Below are 21,700 nucleotides of genomic sequence, written 5' to 3' on the forward strand. Positions count from 1 at the left end.
ATGTAAATAACTAATGCTAATTATAAGCAACCTCTGCCCATTAAATCAGGTCTATAATACTGAAAAAGAAAAGCTGCTACTTGTATTTCTTCCCCTTTATCCAGTAATTTAAAAAGCATTAGAATCAGCAAAAAGAAAGAAATGTCTACTGGATATAGACTAAAAAAACAAAGTGTCTATTTATTGGAGGGAAAAAAGTATAGTATGAAACATTTTATGTAGCTATACCACTTTTAAATGAAGCTCACCTCAGTTTTCTATAAATCTCCATTATTTTTCTTTTCATATAAATTCATTCCATCTCAAAGCTTGTCAACAGTCATGCATGCATAAGTATAACCTAGATGAAGGCAACTTGCTTCATTTAATTATGCACTTACATCTAATGCTTATTTTTTTAAATTAAAATTTATAACCTCATTACAATGATTTACTACATAAAACAAACAGAATTTACCTATGATCTCTACAAGTATTTGCTGTAAGATAAGGATCTGACAAACAGCACACAGTCACAAATCACTGGTGTTCCAAAGAATTAGAAAGATTAATTCCAACATGGCACAACTGACAAATGGCAAAAATAATTGAAGATTAATACAGACCACTAGCACCCATGTACCACAGAGGTAACTATACACCTCCTTGTTGACCTTCTACGTCTCCTCATTACTTTTTGAGTACGGGAAAAGTGTGTGTGTGTATGTGTAAAATGTAGCATATTTAGGAGTAAACAAGTGTCTGAATGGGAATGAGGGTAATCTTGAGGTTGATCTTTGATAATGAGGATAACAATTGCATGGGGATAGATTCAGAGGTTCCATTTTATACATTACACTGAGCTAGAAAACACTAAGGTAAGAAAAGACCCAATTCCGAGTCTATGTGTTTAACAACAATGATTTCTTAAAGGAAGTATGAAGTTAGTGTCAGAGTTATGACTGAAACCTAAGTCCTGGAACTCCCTGGCACAGTACTCTTTCCACTACTCCTCTGTCTGCCTCTTTCTTACAAATCTTTATCTCTAAGTGACCCTATGTAAACAAACACAAAAAGGGCTGAATATATATTTATACAATTAATATTTTCAAATATCTACAATAAGTTAAATGTATTGTTAGACATTTTATATGTTATTATTTAATCGTAACTTTTCTACTAGGTAGGTATCATTAACATTTTATACATAAGATGTCAATAAACACAGTAAACAGCAGCTACTATTATTATTCATTTATTTGTGCCAGCTTCTTCAGAAATAGCATTGTTAGTCAACATGATAGCTTGCCTGGTAAATACTACTTCTTTTTAGAGATAAGGTTCAGAGAGGTTAAGTTACTTGCTCAAAGTTACATGCTTAATTAGCACAGTCAAGATTTCAACCCAGGTCTCGCTTCAAAGTCTGTGCTCTTTCTAGAATTCTACATGCACAAGCATACTGAGGGTCTTTCTTACTAAATATTGATTTTACATGTTCAGGTTTAACAAAAATTCTTACATCTTGAAAGTCTGATTTATTTTGAATCAAATATTTTTTTGTTGTTCTTCTAAAACCTAAGCCATTCTTATTGAATTCTCATATAATGCAAAATGTGTACATTATATATAAAGAAAGAAATTTATTTTCCCAATGATATTACCTATATTAGCTTATACTTAATAATTTAAAATATAGGGCTTCCCTAGTGGCACAGTGGTTTAGAGTCCACCTGCAGATGCAGGGGACACGGGTTCGTGCCCCGGTACAGGAGGATCCCACATGCCACGGAGCGGCTGGGCCCATGACCCATGACCGCGGAGCCTGCGCGTCCAGAGCCTGTGCTCCGCAACGGGAGAGGCCACAACAGTGAGAGGTCCGCATAACGCAAAAAAAAAAAAAAAAAAAAAAAAAAATGTATCTATGTAAGGTAGCCTCTATACATTTATCCACATATACACAACCTATCAACTGAAACATCTGCTATATTCAATAATACAGAAAACCTCACTGTTTTATAGGTATACTAAGGAAACAATTTTACTATGTGCTATTTGATAGCCTTCATTCCCGATTTGCCACTAGATGTCCCACTTGAAAAAAATAGGACACTAAAGAGAAAATGAAACCTAAACTAATAAATGGCTTAACTAAAACTGTGCAAGTGAAATACAGGTCAAATTTAGCCATCAATGAGCAAGAATTATTTTTTAAAATCCAAGGCAGCATAAAGTAAGGATTAGCAATATATTACCTATATAAGAACTATTTATACATTACAGATAGCTATTTTGTATTGCTCTGAAAAATGAGTAAAAATCTAATACCAGAAAATTTAGAAATATGAGTAAAATTTTTAAAGTCAATTAAAATGATCTGTTTGTTAGAGATATACTATGCTAAATCCCTTTGTAAAGCATAAAAATCATTTCAAAAATGTGAATGACTTCCATGTTTTAAAATGGCTCTTTCTGTAGGATTCAAAAAATATAGAACACTTCATCAATATTTTACATACATTTACCAAGTGTACTTTTAAAATGTATTGGCTTTAACATATTTTAGGAATAGTCTTGCTTATCAAAATGAAATTGCTTTCCATCTAGAAAGGTACTTAAATGGTAAACCTGCCACATTAAAATAATTAGCTACTTTTTTTTTTTTTTTTTTTTTTTTTTAATACTCTCAGCATAGCAAAATCTTAGGCTAGGGGCTTCTCTGGTGGCGCAGTGGTTGAGAGTCTGCCTGCCGATGCAGGGGACACGGGTTCATGCCCCGGTCCGGGAAGATCCCACGTGCTGCGGAGTGGCTGGGGCTGTGAGCCCATGTCGCTGAGCCTGCGCATCTGGAGCCTGTGCTGTGCAACAGGAGAGGCCACAACAGTGAGAGGCCCGCGTAGTGCAAAAAAAAAAAAAAAATCTTAGGCTAGATTTAAAAGACAAATAATTTATAGTGTTAGGAAAGAAAAAAACTTCATATACTGTTTATGGGAGTATACACTGGCATAATCTTTCTTTGGATGGCAGTATGGCCCTATTTATTAATTTAAGATGTGTAGGTTCTTTGATCCAGCAACTCCACTTACAGAAATTTATCCTACCAGTATACCCCTAAGAAGAATGAAAGGATGTATGGACAAGACAACAATTTAAATGTCCCCTAGTTTGGCTAAGATATTATTACAAATCTATACTATGGAATTATGCAGTCATGAGAAAGAATGAGGTTGATCTATAAGAAATGATACGGAGGGGCTTCCCTGGTGGCGCAATGGTTGAGAGTCCACCTGCCGATGCAGGGGACACGGGTTCGTGCCCTGGTCCGGGAAGATCCCACATGCCGCGGAGCGGCTAGGCCTGTGAGCCATGGCCGCTGAGCCCGCGCGTCCGGAGCCTGTGCTCCGCAATGGGAGAGGCCACAACAGTGAGAGGCCAGCGTACCGCAAAAAAAAAAAAAAAAAAAAAAAAAAAATGATATGGAAAGATGTCCAAACTAAGAGGAGGAAAAGTGACCAGCAGCCAGGGTATGTGTAAGTATGTTTGAAGTGTGTGTGTGTATATGTAAAAATATCAGAAATATCAAATTTCACACTTAATGATTAGTCAGAGGAGTATTAAATGGAGAAATAATGGTTAGAGAGACACAAGGTAGATTTTACTTTTTTAACATCTATGTTTATTTTGACGACAAAACCAATAGAAATACTGGATATAAAATAAACAATGCTAACTTCATTTTTACACCTACACCAAGAATCCAGGCCAAAGTCCATTCCTTCTAGAGAAGCCAGATAAACATTCATCTCAGTCCCATTCCTCTGCTGCCTCTATCACACTGAAAGGGTCCTGAGAAATAGTCAATCCCTGTCTACTGGCTCACTTGGACAAGGATTTCCTCAAAAGGACTATAGATCCAGACCATGGCTGACTCCTTCCAATATCTATTCCTGCCTACTCTAAGGAATGGGTAAAAACCTCAAATGTTTACAAGAACCAGACAGGTAAAGTGAATGTTTGAAGTGGGTCATGTAGCATACCTCTTCTGCAGGGGGCAATGTCTGGGCAATTGTTCCAAAGTGATTACCTTGGGGCAGAAATAATGAGAGAACTTATTCCACTTGGAACAATGAAGAACCAGTTTCTTTATGTTTGTAATAGAAACATAAAAGAGTAATCAAACAATCTCTAAGCAAAAAGGGATTTTTAACAAGGAATGTGTAGACTTACACATATCCCATCCCGTTCTACACTATGTGATCTAGTTTTGTCCCTGGGGTGGGAAAGAGACTTGAGCGAACTCTGCTTAAAGAATATGAAATATCTTAATTCCACCTGCTTAACAAGAGAAGGAAAAAATAATTTCATATGACATCAGAGATACCCAGGGTCTTCAGAGAGAATTTTTCTGGGGCTCTCCCAGAGCAGGCTGGGCTGCTGGTACTTAACTCTGGATAATTAGTCCAAAAGGGAATTTAGGTTCAGTATTGCAAGATTTTTTGATTATTCAAGACAGCTAGAAATAGAGATTTTTCCTGGAGATTACAAATTCATAGTCTTCAACTTCAAACAGGACTTTCAAAGTTAACCTAACCACCCTGTCTTTAGATAGATTCCTACTAGAAGGTATGCTTCTTTAGGGTAGGACCTATGCCTTACTTTTAAACCCCCTCAGTGTTTAGACAGCACACATCTCTTACTTAATAAAATCTGCTGAAGGAAGGATGGACGGATGGACAGATTGACTTAAGGGCTGGAACTGAACTGATAATGAAAACTTCAGTGGAGCTGAAAAATATCTAAAATGCAGCATCACAATAACTAATTTATTTAAAGACTAAAAAACAATGTTACACACATTTCAAAGGCTGTTATCCCAAGAAACTTGATACAGCTGCCAATGAACTTGTCTACAAAGTTATCCTGAACTAATAAGAAAATTTCTATCTTCTATTTAGCTCCTGTTATACAGCAATTAAAAAGCCATTACCTGAGACAAAAGAGAAATATTAAAGAAAATAACAGCTAAGGTCTAAACTAATGATATCTCCCCTAAGCTAGAGCCCTTGGCTCTACTCCACCCGGCCTAGAAATTACCAGGCATCACTCTCCCAGTGTCCTCATTATCCTCAACATACACAACAGGCTTATTTCAAATCTCAGTCCAAGGCTATCATCTTCCTCTTAATTTTCTATTCTCAAGAAAAGTCAATCACCATTATAATTACAACCTCTAACCTCATGTGGGCATTTAGCTTTCTGTCCGAGGTTATCCTCCTTCTGGACTCTGATTACAATCTCTCTCTGACTACTCAGGGGATCATGCATGCTCTGTTAACTGTCTTCTCTGTTGTTTATCTCAGCTTTTCCCTTTGTATATCCTAAAATCTGTCCCACAATCCCTTTGTTCTCCATTCTCTATTGCTCTGGAGTCGAAAGATATGTATATTAGAGATATAAGACACATATACATTAAATGTTCACACAACACTGTCCAATGTATTATAGTTTTATCTATACTCTTTATATACATATTCCCTGTTTTTTTGATCAACAACTTTCAATTCTCCTACCCTGTCTCCAACTTCATTTTGGAATTATGAGTCCTCCAACTGCAAAATTCCCATTTGGATCATGATTCTACTTTTTGAATTCTGTAGTATAAAATACACAAATACATGAATACTATGCTTTATGCCAACTAGAAGTAAAAAAAAAAAACAGAATCACCTGTCTTACAAAGAAAAGTTTTACATTAAATACGCAAATAAAATATTTATATATAAAGAGAGAAAGATATATATATATATATATGCCTTCTACTGGTTCTGTTTCTCTAGAGGAACCCTGACCAATACAGTATTGGAGAGGGGGAGAGAGAGGGAGAGAGAGAGAGAAAGTATTCCTAGTGGGAAGTCATATAAAGTCATTTTTTCTAGCCAGTTAGAAAAAAATCTGCAAGTGTCTTGAAGTCAGGTAAAACTGAAATTAAGGCCCAAACACTAGCAAATATAAACATCCTAACTAAATTAAGCTACCACCATCTTTCCCATAATTTAGCCAAAGCAGTTAAAAGAGCCAAATTATTTAAAATAGAAGCCAGGTGAAACATTTACGTATCACTCTGAAAGCTGCTTAGAATCACTATCTAAGAGCACACCCCATATTTAAGACTGACAACAATGGCTCTTCACTAAGAGAAATGGAAGTCAAAGACATTCTAATCTAATTAAAAATTATTTTCTTCACTTTAAAAAATAATTACTAACAAAAGAAAACATACTCACCTCTTCGATTAACTTTTCATTTGGTGATGATGTACAAAGACAGACAAGGTAAGTTTGCTTAAAACTACCTTTTGTACCAATCTCTGGATGGTCAGAACACAGCTTTGCTAGAGCAGTTGCTTGACTTAACTGATCTGTTTTGATTAGATGTTTAATTCTCATATCCAACAAGATGGGACCCTCAAAAGCTAAAAATTCATTCACTTTAAAAAACAAGACATAATAGATTATTAACATTTGGTAATAGTTCATTTGCAATACAAATACTTACAAGAAATATTTTTTTAAAGCACAGAAACTAAAACTCTTTTTTGTTGTTGTTGCAGTTTCCTATTACTCTCAGGCTATCACAAAATACCTGACCTTATAAGCAGAAGGAGTTATGCTGCTAACTTTTTAGAGTTGCATTAAATATTTTTGCCCCTGAAAGTACCATTTACAATGAGGTGAGTTAAATTCCTGATTATAAAAATAACTTTACATTGAATTCTGAAACTGTTATTAAAATTATACTAAATTCTTTTCCCCACAGCATTTATTCTTGAATACCAGGCGTTAGCATTTCTAGAAATCTGCAGAGTTAGGATATTACACACTTACATGGGAAACCACAAAAGGATGTTTGGATATTCAAGAAGATGAAATTCAGCTAATATTGTGTTCAATACCGTTAATGTATTTTTCATTTTACAAAGGTGAAGTCTATCTTGCCTTAATGAGTGTTGTAGAACAAATTTAAATATCTACGGAAAAATAAATAAGGGGGTGGGGGTAGTCTGCTGAAAGTTCTGTGGGTTTTTAAAATACCAATCAACAAACCTCAACACTTGCTTAAAACCCACTAATGCATAATTAATTTCTGTTCTGTTGAAATCTTAAATTTCCTAGTGCTTATTTGATCAACTACAAATAAAAATTTAACTTTTTTTTTTGGTGAAGGAGATTTTAAATTTTAACAAATGCAAATTTAAGTTTTCTTTACCAGGATGAAAATCGTGTTTAAAAATTTACTTGGTGATGGCTAGCTGGAAACCTTTGGAAGGCTTTCAGTAATAAAATTTTAAATGCGCTATAAACACTATAAAATACACAATTTCTCACTTGTGAACAGACTGGAAGACATGTCTAGTGAGTAAGTTGTGGGTTAGAAGATGGAAAATAAGAGATGTTCTTCCCTTCTTTAAATATCCTTTCCTACCCTCTAGTACCTTTATTTTTTAGATCTAACTGTACTCCACTATGAAAATACTCTTCTATAAAATAGTATGATTATGGCTCCTCCGTATTAAAACCATGAGCATGTGAGCAATTTAACATAGGATCACAAATTTCATCCTTTTCTTGAAGTCTAGACCTTTGTATCTGCTACTCTCTATTCTTTACATATTAAACTAAACCAAAAAGTATAAAGACTGAACACAGATAAATAACACTATCTGCATAATCCTCTGGTGCCTCTGATGATATGTCTGACATATACAGGGCATTACTTTTCTTTTTTTAATATGACACGATCCTGGTTGTAAAGATTTTCAATGACAACTTTAAGGAAAGAGAGTTAAAGTTATTCCGGCTATAAGTCACAGACTTTAAAATACAGCTTGAGTTTCCAGGAAACTCTAGCAATAAAAAGTCTGGGAATTATTTCAAATACTCCCACAAAAACTCATAATCAACAAACTCTGATGATCATGGCAAAGACATTATTTAAAGGTGGCAAGTTTTTTAACAAAACTAATGACAATCTTAACAGGAGGAATTTCAAATAGTCCCTAAAATCTCAAAGAGCAGCATGTATAGTTAGAACGACAATTATACAAAATAATTTCTGTACTAACAAGTATAGCAGAATATATGCTATTATTATACATTCCAAAAGCATACTTGTGTGTGTGTGTTTTTAAACAATGGGAAACCTTTGCCACACTTAGGACAAAATTGATTTCAAAGAAATACAGAATATTAGAGCAGAAGGAACTTTATAGATCATTTTGTCCAGCTCCATCATTTGGCAGATGAGTAAACTGAGGCTCACAGAAGGCAAGTGACTTTCTAGGGTCATAAAGCCAGTTAATGACAGAACCAGGACCAGAATAATGGGGTCTTGCAACTTCCACCTTAACACAGTGGTGTGATGAGAAAAAAATAAAAATTCTTATTTAACTAGTGTGTCTACTAGTTATCAGAACAGCACTACATAGCAGTAAAGAGCTGTGAAGTAGCACTGGCTTTTAAAGGAAAATAATAATGTATTCTGAAGCTCATGTTTCAAACAGATCAAAATTAGATTACATTCAACAATACTCAATTCAGAACTTCCCCCTCAGGGGAGGGAAACTCACTCCCCTCACTTTTCTCCATTTTTCTTTTATGCTTTCCTTGTCCCAATTCCTCTGTATCTTTCTCTATTTCCCTCTACTCCAGGACATGTTTTCCTTACAGAGTTATAATAGCACATCAAAGACTACCAGATTTATGAAAAAGGTTTTGTTATCTTTATCCTTGAGTACCTAGTCACATCAAATTTCACTCCCTACCCTGCTTTACCCATCCCCATCCCAGAAAACGAAAAAATACCTTGAATTTTACTTGTGTAGCCTTTTTATCTACTTTGTCTGTATTTATGTACTTGGGGGAAAAAAGCAGGCTTACTACATTCAAGCCTATCGAGAGCTGGATGACATAAAATGGCAATGTAAATGAATGATATTCAGCCAGTTCAATTAAGAAAGTAATAATGGCCTTCTTCCCATAAAATGCTACTTACATAATAGTAAAAAAGAAAAACATGGAAGATAATTTTAAATATATTACAATATATAAGTTGAATATTTGTGATAAATCTTTACCCAAATATTAACTGATCACGTACCACGCACCAAAACTTAGGACTAGGTCCTGGATTCCCCCACAAAGTGGAGTCAACCTGTTTACTGGGTGTATATCTCCACACTTAGATTTGCTCACAATTCCCCTTGCAGTATCTCCGGGTAGCTGTTTCACAAGCATCTCAAACTCTGCATACAAACATCTCTATACCACAGTATGTAGTAACTCAGCCCAGAACTAAGAGTTGGCATTAAAGTTCTTCTCTTCTGCCTCCTCCTCATCCTAACCTATAATCCACCATATAATCCTGTCACTTCTAACTCCTAAGTACTCAATCCTATTCATTTTTCTCCATCCCTATGCCAACCACTCACCCCCACCTCCCAGCCCAAATCATTTATCTATCAGACCACTTTGTTGCACTCTACTAGTCTTCTGCAGCCACTCTTACTCTTTCCATCACATCTCCACTAGGATGCAGGGTGCCTTTTCTTTTTCCTAAAGCACATGCTGGACTGTCTTCTCCTAGTTAAAACCCCCAAGTGGTGTCCCTTTGACTTCAAAGGGTAAATTCCAAAATTACCATCATGGCCTACATGAATCTGCATCATCTATTCCTTTTTAAAAATACAATTTATATTCTCTCTTAAAATTTATTCAGCAAGATCGATTGGGCAAGAAATAAAAGGCATCCAAACTGGAAAGGAAGAAATAAAATCATCTGATTGCAGATGGCATAATCTTATAGGTACAAACCTAAAGATTCTACCCCAAAAAACAAAAAACTATCAGAACTAATAAACGACGTATCTAAAGTAGTCAAAGTCATAGAAACAAAAAATAGAATGTTGATTAACCAGGGGCTGGGAGTGAAGGATGGGGAAAGGGGGGAGTTGTTGTTTAAAACAGGGCTTAATTTTGCAAGATGAAAGAGTTTTGGAGATCTGTTTCAAAACATTATGAACACACTTAACACTACTGAACTGTACACTTCGAAATGATTAAATGGTACATTTTATGTTGTTTTTTTACCACAAGAAAAAAATGCATTAAAAATCAACTCAGCATTGTTAGACAAAAAATTCCAAATTCAGAAATTTAATAAAAACATAACACTTTAAGCTCTACATCAGTGGTTCTTAACCCTGGCTGTACAATTATCTCGACTTCTAAAAAGTACTAATGCCTGGGGCTCAAATCCAGAGACTCTAATTTAATTGGTCTGTGGTAGGCCTCCAGCACTGGTATGTCTAAAAAACTCTCCAGGCAATTTAAGCACTGCCAGGATTAAGAACTACTGCTCTAAGGTAACTATATTTCAGTGTTCAAATTAACAGTTAGGGATAGTCTTAATCTTCACCTGACCTCTCACCTTTTCCTGGAAGAACAAGCTACATACACAATAAATAGAATTTTCACTTGAAGATTTCAGAATTTCTTAAATCATGTTGCTTGCTTTGTCATTAAGTCATTAAGTTATGATCATAACTGATTCTTTGACATGACTGCTATAAATCAGAATTTTTAAACATTAAAAAAATGTTCCATGGGGGCTTCCCTGGTGGCGCAGTGGTTGAGAGTCCGCCTGTCAATGCAGGGGATGCGGGTTCGTGTCCCGGTCCGGGAGGATCCCACATGCCGCGGAGCGGCTGGGCCCGTGAGCCATGGCTGCTGAGCCTGCGCGTCTGGAGCCTGTGCTCCGCAACGGGAGAGGCCACAACAGTGAGAGGCCCGCGTACCGCAAAAAAAAAAAAAAAAAAAAAAAAAAATGTTCCATGATATAGATGAACCTAGTAAATATGTAACCCTAAAATTTGTGTGAAATAAGATTTAATTATTACTATTACATTTAATTAAATTCTGACTTTATCCATGTAACATCATTATGAAATACTCATTACAATAGAAATAATGAATTTTTCTAGGATGTTTAGAAAAGCCAATGAATGTATGTTTTAAAATCATTTTTAGTAAAAAATAAAATCTTGGTGGTCACCATATTATATCTCATTATGTAACAGTAGAATATTATTAAGGTTAACAAAATTTAAAAAAGCATCCGCCTGAAATGGGAGACTGAACACTTTCACAATTTTACTGCAGTTAAGTTCTATCAGCTTAATTCTATCCAGTCACTGATCCTCAATGATCTAAGGGTTATACGCAAGTAAAACCTAAACACAAGGCAATCTAATTTAGCAGTGATTTTTGTATAACAAGGTCAGTTAAGAGCAAAAGGGAGAGACAAGGCAAAAAAAAAAAAAGACAACCAAATAGAAACAAGTTAAGAAAACTGTATTTCTAAGAGTACTAAATCTATATAGAGTACTAAATCTATATAGTCTATAAGGTGTTCTTTTTAGTGACTTTCTATAAGAAATGTCCTAACACACACAAAAAAACCATCAACAGATATAAGTCTAGGTCTCAGAATCACCCCTTTTGGTATTCTCTACATAGACAGGTAAAGATATAAACACACACATGAAAAATATAGGAAAAGTATCAATGAGCAAAAGAACTGGAGATTTACTATTAGAAAACAAATTCAGCTGCATGTAATCAGACCTGGCCTCACACTATTTACCTGGAAATTATTAGTTACCATTTGTTCTCTCCTCCTATCTCCTCTCCCTTTAAAATATAATTACATTTTACATATGTTAATATCGGGTAAACCTAGCAGCACTTTTTCCCTGCTCATTTTAAAATGCAAAGTTTATTACTGAAAAAAAGACTTATTTTCTCACAAAGCTCTGGAGGATTTATAAGTACTGTGGAAAAGCTGAAGCTTTAGAAATTTCCTTTGAAAACCAAGGGGTTCAAAAAAAAGAGAACCATAGGGCTTAGGATTCAAGAAAGAATGGGCAAGCTGATAAAAATACAACTTATGCCATTGCAAATTATTCCAAAATTGAAGTGGAAGGGAAACGGCTGAAGGAATTCAGTGTGACTGTTAATAGGGAGCTCTTTCAGAGTTTAGATTTTACAATAATGACATATACAAAAGAAGGAAAAGCAGCAGGCTCAGGACCAAGGATGCGTGCACCATGAGTGTCAGCACCTGGTACTAACCTATGCGAACTGTTACGAAAGCTAAAACTCAAGATGACCCCTAGCTCACCAAAAGAGCTGAATGTAATCAAATTGGTGGAGATGGGTAACTTCTTCAGAAGGACCTGCTCCTTGGGTTTGATTATGTATTATTTATGAGGACAGAGAAAAAGAGGATTCCTTTATTCTTATGGTGCTTCTGATAATAAGCTTTAAATTGAAAAGGTAGAACAAACAGTGGAGAAAATGGAAATAGATGGGAAGATGTAATTTTCAAAATGGGGCTTAAGGTACATTTTGCAAACTGTAGACTAGAGGAATAGATATATTCCTAACAGTCTCAAAATTAATATATTAATATATTAAAAACATGGCTTTTGGGCTTTCCTGGTGGCGCAGTGGTTGAGAGTCCGCCTGCCGATGCAGGGGACACAGGTTTGTGCCCCGGTCCAGGAAGATCCCACATGCCGCAGAGCGGCTAGGCCCGTGAGCCATGGCCGCTGAGCCTGCGCGTCTGGAGCCTGTGCTCCACAACAGGAGAGGCCACAACAGTGAGAGGCCCGCGTACCGCAAAAAAAAAAAAACAAAAAAAACATGGTCAAACATAAATTAGGTTACACTTTTATAAAAGTTAATTCAAAATGTATCACAGACCCAAATATAAAATGTGAAACTATAAAACTTCTGGGAGAAAACAGGAGAAAAATCTGTATGACCTTGGGTTTGGTAATTATTTTTAGATAAAACACCAAAAGCACAATCCATGAAAGAAAAAAATGATAAGTTGGACTTTATTAAAATTTAAAACTTCTGCTCTCTGAAAGGCACTGTAAAGAAAAAGGACAAGCCACAGAGTAAACCAAATGTATCTGCAAAACTCCTATCTGCTGAAGGACTTGTATCAAAATATAACAAAGAACTGTGACTCAACAATAAGAAAACAACGGATGGACAACGGATTATCATACTGAGTGAAGTAAGGCAGAGAAAGACAAATATCGTATGGATACACTTATATGTGGAATCTAAAAAAATGGTACAAATGAACCTATTTACAAAACAGAAACAGAGTGATAGATGTAGAAAACAAACTTATGGTTACCAAGAGGGAAAGGGAGAGCAGGGATAAATTGGGAGATTGGGACTGACATGTACACACTACTATATATAAAATAGATAACTAACAAGAACCTACTCTATAGCACAGGGAACTGTATTCAATACTCTGTAATGACCTATATGGGAAAAGAATCTAAAAAAGAGTGGATATATGTATATGTATAACTGATTCACTTTGCTGTACAGCAGAAACTAACACAACATTGTAAATCAACTATACTCCAATAAAAATTTTTTAAAAATACAACACAAAAAGTAGGCAGAAGATATAAATGGATGCCTCTCCCAAGAAGATATACAGATGGCAAATATTCATGTGAAAAGATGTGCAGTATCACTTATCAGTACAGAAACACAAATTAAAACAACAATGGGATATCACTACACACCCATTAAAATGGCTAAAATTCCCAAAATAGACAACACCAATTGCCAGTGAGAATGTAGAGCAACATGCAGAATAGTACAGTTTGGCAGTTTCTTACAAAGCAAAACATAGGCTTACCATATGACCTAGCAATCTTACTCCTAGGTATTTACCCAACTGATGTGAAAATTTATGTTCACACAAGAACTTGCATGCCAATGTTTATAGCAGTTTTATTCATAAATGCCCCAAACTGGCAGCAAACAAGAGATGTCCTTTAATAGGTGAATGGATAAACAAACTACAGTACATTCACACAATGGAATACTATTCAGCAATAAAAAGGAATGACCTATTAAGCCTCACAAAGACATAGATGAATGTTACATGCATATTGCTAAGTGGAAGAAGCTAGACTGAAAAGTCTATAATTATATGACAATCTCAAAAGAGCAATACTACAGAGACGGTAAGTGGATCAGTAGTTGTCAGGTGTTCTGGAGAGGGTTGAATCAGTGAAACACAGTTAATTTTTTTTAGGGCAGTGAAACTATTCTGTGTGATACTGTAATGGTGGATACATGATACTATGCATTGGTCAAAACCCACAGAACTTTACAGCATGAAGAAGGACTCAAGGTATGCAAATTAAAAAAAATATTTAGACGGTTGGGAAGCCCAGAATAGAACGTAGAATATGGCAAAAGAATCTGTCTTACAAATGTAATGAAAGAACTTCACTGAAAGCGGTGGGAAAATGGGGTGCTCACCTAACCTTCGATGAGTGGAGTCAGCAAGAATAATGGAAGAGGAACTGTACCCACAGGGGTAGAGGTTATCAATTCTGAAACCACTATACATGTATACTAGGATTGATTAAGTATATGGATGGCCAATGGTAAGCAATAAAAATTTTTTAAAAATACAACACAAAAAGTAGGCAGAAGATATAAATGGATGCCTCTCCCAAGAAGATATACAGATGGCAAATATTCATGTGAAAAGATGTGCAGTATCACTTATCAGTACAGAAACACAAATTAAAACAACAATGGGATATCACTACACACCCATTAAAATGGCTAAAATTCCCAAAATAGACAACACCAATTGCCAGTGAGAATGTAGAGCAACATGCAGAATAGTACAGTTTGGCAGTTTCTTACAAAGCAAAACATAGGCTTACCATATGACCTAGCAATCTTACTCCTAGGTATTTACCCAACTGATGTGAAAATTTATGTTCACACAAGAACTTGCATGCCAATGTTTATAGCAGTTTTATTCATAAATGCCCCAAACTGGCAGCAAACAAGAGATGTCCTTTAATAGGTGAATGGATAAACAAACTACAGTACATTCACACAATGGAATACTATTCAGCAATAAAAAGGAATGACCTATTAAGCCTCACAAAGACATAGATGAATGTTACATGCATATTGCTAAGTGGAAGAAGCTAGACTGAAAAGTCTATAATTATATGACAATCTCAAAAGAGCAATACTACAGAGACGGTAAGTGGATCAGTAGTTGTCAGGTGTTCTGGAGAGGGTTGAATCAGTGAAACACAGTTAATTTTTTTTAGGGCAGTGAAACTATTCTGTGTGATACTGTAATGGTGGATACATGATACTATGCATTGGTCAAAACCCACAGAACTTTACAGCATGAAGAAGGACTCAAGGTATGCAAATTAAAAAAAATATTTAGACGGTTGGGAAGCCCAGAATAGAACGTAGAATATGGCAAAAGAATCTGTCTTACAAATGTAATGAAAGAACTTCACTGAAAGCGGTGGGAAAATGGGGTGCTCACCTAACCTTCGATGAGTGGAGTCAGCAAGAATAATGGAAGAGGAACTGTACCCACAGGGGTAGAGGTTATCAATTCTGAAACCACTATACATGTATACTAGGATTGATTAAGTATATGGATGGCCAATGGTAAGAGAAGTAATTCTGAAAAGGCTACATACTGTATGATTCCAATTATATGACATTCTATTGAAGTGAGAGGTTACAGGTAAGCGAGAAGGCTAGAATGATCCATGTGATACAGATTAGAGTTGGAGACATCAGTATAAACTCTCACATTTAGTTTAATATTGATACAGCTGGTTACAGAAACATTTATAGATATGTGTACATACACAGATTAGTTATACTTACATATATTTTCTTACTTTGTCTGCTGAGAGGTACCAGAGGCAATGACACCTCAGTAGCAATGAGCACACCCAATTACCAGGTCTTGGTTTCTAATATCAATACTATTCTCCAATAAAAGGAACTAGGGTTCCTTGGAGAAACAGCTGATTCTAGGATTAGGGCAGGAAATATGCACAATAAGCCTGGAGCATCTTGTAGTGCCAGAAAATAAGGAAGTACTCAAACAAAAAACATAACTCACAATGATGGGGTATGTCAAAGGGACACAGAAGTTAACTCAAAGAGTTCTTGGGAGCCAAAGCTGAACTATTTGAGCAACAAAATAAAGTAGTATTGGATTATCACCAAAGTATAAAAAAAAATATTCATGAGTCCATATTGACTAAACAGATAGACAGATAAGGAAGAAAAGACAAATCTGTGGAGAACTCCAAATAATCTGTGCAGATACTGCCTCCTCGAGGAGGTGGAGCTTAACTCTCCACCTCTTAAGTGTGGGCTGTACAAGGTAACTTCTTTCCCAAGAGTACAGCATGGAAAGGGCGGGGGGGAAGTAATTCCACAGTGGAGAAACCTGACAAACACACTGCCTCAGCCAGGTGACCAAGGTTAACACCAACAGTGAGAAATCATGTTGATTCTATGTACCTTTGGTATGATGTGATGACAATGGCACTGTTCCTCTGTGATCTTTCTCCCCCAGACCCATAAGCCCAGTTCTAATCATGAGAGCAACATCAGACAAATCCCAGTTGAGGGGATACAAAATACCTGACCAGCACTCCTCAAAAACTGTCAAGGTCATCAAAAACAAGGGAAGTCTGAAAAACTGTCACAGCCAAGAGAAGCCTAAGGAGATATGACAACTAAATGTAATATGGTATCTTGGGTGGGATCCTGGAACAGAAGAAGGACATTAGGTAAAAACTAAGGAAATGTGAATAAGGTATGGACTTTACTCAGTAACAAAGTATCGATATTGGTTTATTAATTGTAACAAATGTATCATGCTAATGTAAGATATTAACAGTTGGGAAAAATGGTTGTGGATTATTTGGAAACTCTTCACAATTTTTCTGTAAATCTAAAACTATTCTGAAATAAAAAGTTCATTTAAAAATTAATTAGATCAGACTAACCTCAATATTAAACAATCTTACTTAATACAACTCTAGCCAAGTACCTCTTGTGGTCTTTCATCAAATCCTGATACACAAAAAGGAGAGCCATGGACCAGACATAAGGAAATAGGTGAATTTGATGAAACAACCATAATCAAACGGCATTGGCTAAAAGACTGAAGGGCAAGCAAGAAGATTTCTGTAAGTATCCCATAGGGTAGGTTTTTGGATATGACCTTTTTAATGGTTATTATCAAGAACCTGGATGCCGGGCTTCCCTGGTGGCGCAGTGGTTAAGAATCCACCCACCAATGTAGGAGACACGGGTTCGAGCCCTGGCCTGGGAAGATCCCACATGCCATGGAGCAACTAAGCCCGTGCATCACAACTACTGAGCCTGTGCTCTAGAGCCCACGTGCCACATCTACTGAAGCCCGCACTCCACAATGAGAGAAGCCACCGCAACGAGAAGCCCGTGCACCGCAAAGAAGAGTAGCCCCCGCTCGCCACAACCAGAGAAAGCCCGCACACAGCAACGAAGAGACAATGCAGCCAAAAATAAAAATAAATAAAATAAATAAATTAAAAAAAAAAAAAAAAAGAACCTGGATGCGAACAGAGTGTATGCTAATAAGATCTGCTTAAACAGGGAAGGACAAAAATCTTGAATTAACAAAATCAAGATTTTAAATGATATTGACAAGTTGCAGAGGCAGAATGGATCTAACACAGTGAAATTAAAAAGAAAAAAAAAAAGACTACTTTGTGTGCCAAAACACAACATATAAAAATGTAAATAATTTAAGAGTAGGTTTTTTTTTTTTTAATTTTTGTGATTTTAATAACCTCGCTGAGTTGTGAGAATAAGGCCACCCAAAAAGGTAACGTCATCTTAAGTAACACTAAGATGAAGGGGATGAGAGTACCAATGACTTCAGAGCCTGCCAGATAGCATTTGGGGTACACGTAACTTTTGAGAATTACACATGAATGAGAACAACAAACAAAATGCACTAAAAGGTCAGGAATCATGACTGTAGATTTAAAATAATGCCACACCAGGACGGCTTTTAGTCTTTAGAGTAAAAGAAGACTAAGTGTGGACATGATGACGATCCTTAAGCATCTCAATTGCTATGGCACGAAAGAGGGATTTGTACTTTGTTAGGTATGGCTTTAGGGGTAGCACTAGATCCAAAGGATGGCAACTCTTAAGAATGTAGTTTTTCACAATTTACACAATGAAGATTATCTAATAGCAGGCTATGAATGGACTGAATTACACAGTTACCATTCTCTAGAAGTCTTCAAGCAAAGGCCCATTTATTTATCAGTGATGTTTTAGAAGGGAGTTAAAATTGGGTAAAAAATAAATGGGCATTCAGTGCCTTTCCAATTCTGAGATGATAACTAAAGAAAAGCAAAAGTAATATGTAAGCCTAAATATCCTGTGATATTCAATGGACATCTACTTGAATTATGCTGATTTAGTTATTAGAGTTATCTTATTCTAGGATACTAAAACCTTAAGGTGAAACCAGCATTTTTAATTTAGTCCCACACACCCTCAGTCCCTAAATCAAAGAGCATTTCTTGGTTTATCTGAGCTTAAGTAGTTCTAAAATTAGTCAATAAAAATTAATTATTTAAAACAAATCAAGATTAAGTGGATCATCTACTGTTCAAATAGTACATCAAACCTTCAAAGGCTTTGCTATAAACAAACTAATGAGCACAGCTTATTACGGTGTACTGATTACTGTCTGAGCTCTAGCTCTTCTCATCAAACTTGCTATAGGCTAGTGTAGGTTAAACCAAGGGGCTGGATATATCATATAAAAAGCTAAAAGTTCCACATGCTGTAGAAGCATACAATTTGAAAATATAAATAAATCAGTATGTATGTGTAAAATGTTAATTCCTTCAAGTTTCTCAAAGGAGGAAATAAACATACACTTCTAGTCTATGTGATTACCAACAGAATAACTCCCGTCAAAGAAGTATTCTAAATAATGGAGAACCAAGTAAAGATTACGGCTGCAGTCTCTCAGTCATGTAACATCTCTCTGGTTGCTTCACGAGTTGTAATGGAATCTGGCTACCTACAATCCATCTGTTATTGTAGAAACTCCTTTTGCCTGCACAGTCCAAATTATTCCAGTAGCTATGCCATGTGAAGACCATGGAATAAAGCAGCACAGAGACAGGCAAAGACATTTGTAACAGAAACAATGTTAGGCACATTTAAACAAATAAGGAAACTGAGCACATATTCTTTTAAGGTAAATTTTAAATCTCTGCTAAGGTAAAGGTTCCATTTTCCTGCGTTAGCATAATGTGTGAGTTTGGCAAAGACAGTCTTCAGAAACCAACAACAGGAAAAACGATTTAATTATTTAAGCTAGGTGCAATTTTATTTTATTAGGCTGGGTGCAACCTGGCATAATATAAAAAGGAGAGAAGCTGGGGACCTCACTTCAATTCCTGGCTCTGCCTCACATCACTGACAACATGATGTAGAAAAGACAACTAATCTTTCTGAGTCTCCATTTTCTCACCTGTAAAATAGGGACAATAAAGATCCCACTTTTTCCCCAGGATCACTGTGAAGGCTAAATGAAACCAGGCACATAAAAGCACATTTCAAACTGTAAGGAACTATACAATGTAATTTGATATTATTATTAATATATGTCCAATATTTCCAAAGCTGAGAAGACTAAAAAGTATATTTGGTTACAGGAATAAAAACATGGTGGCGGTAATATATTGCGAATAAAAAACTAACATGCCAAAACAAAGGCAAAACAACCTCTAGGATTCTCAACTTTTAAATGTTGTTGCTGTTCTTCTTATTTTAAATAATGAGGGTCTGAGAACAATGTAGCTAATCTGTGGATATACACAAAGGAAGGGAGGTAATAAAAATAAACTTTTGGTGAAAACTAAGAAACAGATAACACTGCTAAAACTATCCAGAAATGGGGAGAAATGTTAAGAGGGAAGTCAGGTAAGAACAACCAGCTTGAATAGAAGTTTTGAGATTAGTTGAGAAGCCTTTTGGTAAATATCAAAGTACCAGAAGAGTTAACAAACAATGAACGTCCACTCCTTTCTCAGAGCCCTCAGAAATTGCTATCACATAGCAAAATACCTAGAGTTTGCCATCAGTCAGCAAGAAAACATCAATAAACAATGGAAGAAGCTTATTTACTTCTCTAGTTAAATACCTTGGGAAAACTTGGGGTAAAATCTGGGCACTTTCCTAAATAATCTCAAGAAAAGTACCAAAGACAGCAATTGTGCTCTTCTTCATAGCACATACAAATTTTGAATTCTGAACATTAAGTGTTATACATATTAGTGATTTAGCCATCTAATTCTGATAGGCTACCTGCCAGTTTGAGTTTGACTGGGATCTTTGTTGCCTAAGCTCATACAATAATAACAAAGCAGGATAAAGTAAGTCTGAGAAAAAAAACTGTTTGAGAAAGAATACTAATCTCAGAGACAGAAGATTTGAGAGTTCCCGCATTAATTTCTTATCCTGAGGAAAATCATTTCACTACCCTGTTTCTGCTTCTCCATCTATCAAATAAGTTAGTTATCAAATATAAGCTAGATTGCCACCTGTCAGGATGTTACAGAGGGAATTCCTCTGATAAAATAATGTTGAGAAAAAAACTGTTACTCTAAGATTATATAATCCTATAAACACATCTTCCCCCAATTAAAAAAAAAGATGAAGGGCCTCAAGCACCTCATATAAAATTTAATTAAATGGTCCTTCTTGGAATATCTTGAGATGAATTATATCAAAACAATTTTAAGTACTTATTTCTAGTCTAATGATTCTTTTTTTTCTCTCTGCTCTCTAGAAAATTTACCTTTATCCTTATCCAATGGTTCCTGGGAAAGAATAGTGCACAGTACCGGGTTTTTCCACACCCCAGTCTCTTGAGCTAGAGTAGCTAAAAAATGCAATTCACAGCTGCCATTCTCCATCAGCTTTTCATGAGCTACCTATAAATATTAAATAAACATCCAAAGAATTACAACAGATTTTCAAAAGCAAGCTTATCAGGCTTTAAATATAATACTAAACTTTTGAAAAATAAAGACTTTTATCTTAAAATTTTCATGTCACATTACAAAGTGCTGAATCCTTTACTTCTGATTTTTAAAGATGAATCTCAAGGACAAGAATTATTTTAATTATAAATTTTAAATAAATAAAATGTATTTCTAGAAATAAGTTCGTATTATTTTCTCCCCAAAATCTAAACCAAGAGCAAAGTTATTTCTCAAGGAAGCTATCAGAGTATCCATAGCATGAAAGACCTTAAACGTTTTATATCCTATGTGTTAGTAAAAAATTTTCCAAAAAGACTTCTATCATTAACAAATGACAAATCTGCATCAAGGTCTAAGTGACAACTTGTATACACATATTTCAATAAAAGGGACTTATGAAAAGAAAACAACTAATTGTATGATTTTTCATTTATTCATGACATAGCCTTACGATATCCTATTAAAGCTGACACTGAACCTTGCTTACTTGTTGTTTCCAAGTGTTCATGCAATTAGCATATTCTTCAGGTCACAAAAGACCAATAGTTTTAACTCAATTCAGAAAATGTTTATTGAGAATTTCTATGGGCAAAGTACCAAGGAAGAGAGCAACTAGTCCTTGCATTTATGGAGCTTATCCTCTAGTGGGGTAAAGAGATGCTTAAAAACAGTGAAAACACAGGCAAAATAAAACAAATGTTGTTA

The 21,700-nt window shown here is 35.6% G+C and overlaps 1 protein-coding gene across 1 annotated transcript in view; it reads right to left on the minus strand.

Moving 5' to 3' along the window:
• The window catches only part of ZNF292 (zinc finger protein 292), an 86,928-nt gene that overhangs the window by 19,012 nt on the left and 46,216 nt on the right, over positions 1-21,700 (minus strand). Inside the window, exons 4-5 of the mRNA XM_007467314.1 lie at positions 20,809-20,944; positions 6,261-6,463 (exon numbers count right to left, since the gene is read on the minus strand). Coding sequence (XP_007467376.1) covers positions 6,261-6,463; positions 20,809-20,944 — 339 coding nt within the window. The remainder of the gene's footprint in view (positions 1-6,260; positions 6,464-20,808; positions 20,945-21,700) is intronic.

The sequence above is a fragment of the Lipotes vexillifer genome, unplaced genomic scaffold (assembly GCF_000442215.2).
Source record: "Lipotes vexillifer unplaced genomic scaffold, Lipotes_vexillifer_v1.1 scaffold554, whole genome shotgun sequence".
Taxonomy (NCBI): Eukaryota; Metazoa; Chordata; class Mammalia; order Artiodactyla; family Lipotidae; genus Lipotes; species Lipotes vexillifer.